The 4,157-nt window shown below is 49.7% G+C and overlaps 1 protein-coding gene across 1 annotated transcript in view; it reads left to right on the top strand.

Annotated features, from left to right (window-relative positions):
• Nucleotides 1-2,914, top strand: part of noc2l (NOC2-like nucleolar associated transcriptional repressor) — a 16,056-nt gene extending 13,142 nt beyond the window's left edge. The window contains exons 16-18 of the mRNA XM_071908797.2: nucleotides 74-209; nucleotides 2,376-2,474; nucleotides 2,559-2,914. Of these exons, the coding sequence (XP_071764898.2) occupies nucleotides 74-209; nucleotides 2,376-2,474; nucleotides 2,559-2,695 (372 nt within the window). The 3' untranslated portion in view covers nucleotides 2,696-2,914. The remainder of the gene's footprint in view (nucleotides 1-73; nucleotides 210-2,375; nucleotides 2,475-2,558) is intronic.
• Nucleotides 2,915-4,157: the final 1,243 nt, after the last annotated feature.

Below are 4,157 nucleotides of genomic sequence, written 5' to 3' on the forward strand. Positions count from 1 at the left end.
TTTTCTGTGATCATCATCATCATCATCATCTAAGCAGGCTTGTGTACTGACCCTGTCTTTGTCGTTTGTAAAGATGGAGGACCTGGACCTCCCTGAGATCAAACGCAAGAAGATTCAGGACAAGAAGGCAGAGGACAAGAAGGAGTTCAAGGATCTGTTTGAGTCCGACAGCAGCTCGGACGATGACGGTCCGGGGCTCAAAATGAAAGGTAAGCCGTCTCTGTCACTCTCTCTCTCTCGCATACACTTTTTCACTCGCACACAGAGAAAATTATTTGTTGGTGAAATTGGCCTGCAAAGGACATAGGAGTAGTAGTTGTAGAACAATGTAATGTTGTGCCCCTCTTGGCCACTAGGGGGCTGTGTTTTGTTACAGCCAGGTCATCTACTCAGCAAAAGACTCAAGCAACAGCTAAGTTTAACACTGTGATGATAATGTTCAATATAGGCTGGATACTGGTATCTGTGTTTCTGCAACAGTCACTATCTGGATGATTCTGCTGTGTGAAACCAATCAGCAACTGCCACAAGGCCACCATGACTTATCAAATAGTCATAGACCGCCTCTGTGGAACAGAACATGAAACGCCAAATCAAACGTTGCAGAATCTGTCTCTGCCAATCAGATAGTTTGGTCCTGTCTCCGCTGAGAGGAGCCACCAGCCCAGTCCTCCTTTAACCCCTGGGTGTCCTGTCCTCTCGGGGTCGTCCACAGGTCACAGGCAGCTGCTGCCTCACTTTTACAGCTTTACACTCGGACACGCTCCAAGCAGAAAAAAGCCCTCCGCAAGGTCGGTCGGAGAGGAAGGGAGTAGGCGGCAGGGGGATTTTTTTTTTTTTCTTTTTTTTTTTTTTGCATCTGGACTTCATTGTAGGGAGAGTCCCCGCAAACGGATGGGCAGCTGCCGGCGAGCCGCGGGCCTCCCCCTCTCTCCCTCTCGCTCTCTCGCTGTCCCCCCCCCCCTTCCCTTTTTGTCCGTCCTTCCTTCGTTCCCCCCCCTCGCCCCCGCCCCCCCCGACAGGAAGTACAGGCTTGGATCCCAGTGGGGGTTCCTAATTCAAACCAGCCCAGTGGAACAGCCAGAGGTGGCCGCTCCCACTCCTCTCTCTCTCTCTCTCTCTCTCTGTCTCTCGTTCGCTTGCTCTCTTTTTCTCTCTCTCTCTCTCTCTCTCTCTCTCTCTCTCTCTCTCTCTCTCTCTCTCTCTCTCTCTCTCTCACTAATATTCTTCTTCTCTCGCTCTCTCTTTCTGGCTTCTACGGGCTTAGACTAGCTGCCCCCGCATGTCCTCCCAACATATACACACACGCTCACACACACACATGTGCACATTAGCACACAAACACACACACGCGCCCTATCCTCCAGTCTCGGAACAGCCGAAAGCTTTGGGCAGGTCACCAAACTCTTTGTGGTCTCACACACTCCCGGAAAGAGGGGGAGTGTGAGAAGAGGGGGCTGATGATTTAGATTGATGTGTGTGTGTGTGGGGGGGGGGGGGGGCTAATACATCTTCCAGGTCATTTGGGGGCATACTCTAAGGTGCTGCGCAACGAAGCTCCATCGGAGCAACACAGAGTAAGAGAAAGTGAGAGAATGTTCATTTTTGGCTCTTCTCATCTTTACATATAGATAGGAAGTGAAATGAAGGAAGTACCTAAGTTTAAATAGCTGTTGTTTGTCTGTGTGTGCGCACATATTGTATAACTGTGTGTGTGCATGTGTGCTTACTGCAGTGTAGCAGACAGAGGAAGTAGCTTTGCTTTGCTCTTCTCTCCTCCATGCCCCCAGCCTCTCATCACACCTCGACTTCAAAGCCCATGGACCCCAGTTGTCCCTTTGGCTAGACAACTGCATACACCACACACACACACACACACACACACACACACACACACACACACACACACACAGGATAGAGCAACACAATTTCAGACAAACTCCCAAGTTCTCTCAGGCGAGCATCCGTGTACACAAACACACGCGCGCGCACACACACACACACACACACACCCTCAGACAGAGTGCACAGAGACTCTCCCATCATCATTGTAACTGCATGCTGTGGAACCTGCCTGCTATCTCCATTTGCTATATTTAGGCCGTGAGCATAAGATGTCTGAAATTGCCGGTAGTAAACTGTCATGGGTGTTTGTGCTGCAGCAGCGGCGTCTGTAATCTACTCTCAGTTCCATCTCAGGAGGAAATAGACACTTGCAGCTGCCTCTGATGCCTGGCCCACATATAGGTGTCTCCAAAGTCCTCAGACTTCAGCGATGTACCCAGAGCAAACTTAGGAATATCTGCATTAACTAGCATCAGCACTAGACAAAATCCAATGCAGTGTGGTCTGCTCACTCTCTGCCACCCACCCAGGTACAAAGGGCCGCCAGGGGTCAGACGATGAAGACGACGAGGATCTTGAAGACCTTTCTGACATGAGCGACGACATGGAAATGGAGGGTGGAGACTCAGGTCTGTAGAATAGCAACACACGTACACAAACTTGTTCCCTAGTGGCTGAATGTAAATGTAAAGTGCTTCCTATCTGTATTCCAGATGACGATGAGGAGGAGGAGGAAGACAAGCCCTCTAAGGCTCCTAAGCAGCTGTCCACCTCTGCTCTGAAAGAGCTGGCAGAGGGAGATGAGGATTTGGTGGAGGACCTGGAGCTATCTGACGCTGAAGACGACTGAGGTTCAGGCATGCACACACTGGCGCTCGCCCGGGAGAGCTGTCGGATTTCTGCTCTCCATCTCACCATGCATCTCTACTTCAATATTGTCGGACTCTTTTCTGTTCTCTTTGCTTTTATTTGAATTTTGTATTGCCTCACCTAATGTTGTACAGTACAAACGATTGAATTGTATTATTACATACTAGCAGTGCAATTGTATAAAAAAATATAGAGAATTCATGAATCCAGGTTGCCTTTCCTTTCTTTTGTTAAATGCTAATTAATGAGTGTGTTGATGCACAGGCACACCTGAAACGAGTCATTTGCGCCCTTCATACATGTGCACACCTGTAGGCACCCTCAGGCTTTGTGAGCACGGGCTATTTGGAGAGGAGTGTGAGCCTTGCTGAGCCGGGCTGAGCCGGGCTGGGCCGGCCAAGAGGAGGCTACAGAGAGGCGGGTGTTGAGCCCCGAGGCAGCAGCACTGTGCCAGGCTGGCAGGGTGGCGTCTGATGCTGTGCCAAGCCTCTCTGCCCAGGTGGTAGAGCAGCAACACAGGCTGGTCTGTTTCTCTGCCAACTCTACACCCATCCCCCACCCCCCCACCCAGACCACTATCTTTTCTGTCTCTCCCCTCTCTGTTTATTCACATGCTCAGACACGGCTTTCCTACTCCACCTTATCCCCTTTTCTTTTTCGGCTTCGTTCAGTCCGCGCACCTTTTCGACGGCGTTCACCACGAAAGGTGATTTTGGCCTTTCTTCAGTGAGTGGTTAGTGGATGCATTCACTGTTGTACAATACAGGGCAGAGTAGTTGTTTGATACATTCAGAGGCCACAGATACTTCTCAATGAAATGGAGATTTGATTTTGAGAAAGACTTTTGTGTCATCGCGTTTCATCTTTTGTGTGTCTAGGTGTTTACAATGAATGCAGAAACTTCATGTGATGGCCACTGGTGCTGAGCCTAAAGCTAGGGAAATCCCAGTAGAGCACAGAGGGGAGAAATATCAGCCTTACTGCTTCACTGTAAACTCTTTCTTTCTCTTTGAAGGAGAAGGGTAGGTGTGGGGGGGGCTGTGCCTGTTTTTTGGTCCTTTATGTGTGTGTGTGTGTGTGTGTGTGTGTGTGTGTAGGAAGAGGGTCAGGTTTATCCCCACAGGCAGGGAGGCCTTGGCCTGTGGCTGAACCTCACACTCTGACAGCTGGTGTTGACCTGAACTATGCCCCCATGGGTCGCCTCCCCTCCACACACACACACACACACACCACATCAGGAAACTGCACGCTCCCTCATGCACATTTTTATAGAAGTAAGAATCACAAACACCTGAGGAGGAGAAGGCACATACATTGTCTCTTGCAGGAACGCACACACACACACACACACACCATACATACACACACCAGAGAGAAAAGGAAAAGCGGAGGAATTTCTTTAGGATTTATTTCACCATGTGGTGAATAGAAAAATAGGATGA

The sequence above is a fragment of the Centroberyx gerrardi genome, chromosome 14, assembly GCF_048128805.1.
Source record: "Centroberyx gerrardi isolate f3 chromosome 14, fCenGer3.hap1.cur.20231027, whole genome shotgun sequence".
Classification (NCBI taxonomy): domain Eukaryota; kingdom Metazoa; phylum Chordata; class Actinopteri; order Beryciformes; family Berycidae; genus Centroberyx; species Centroberyx gerrardi.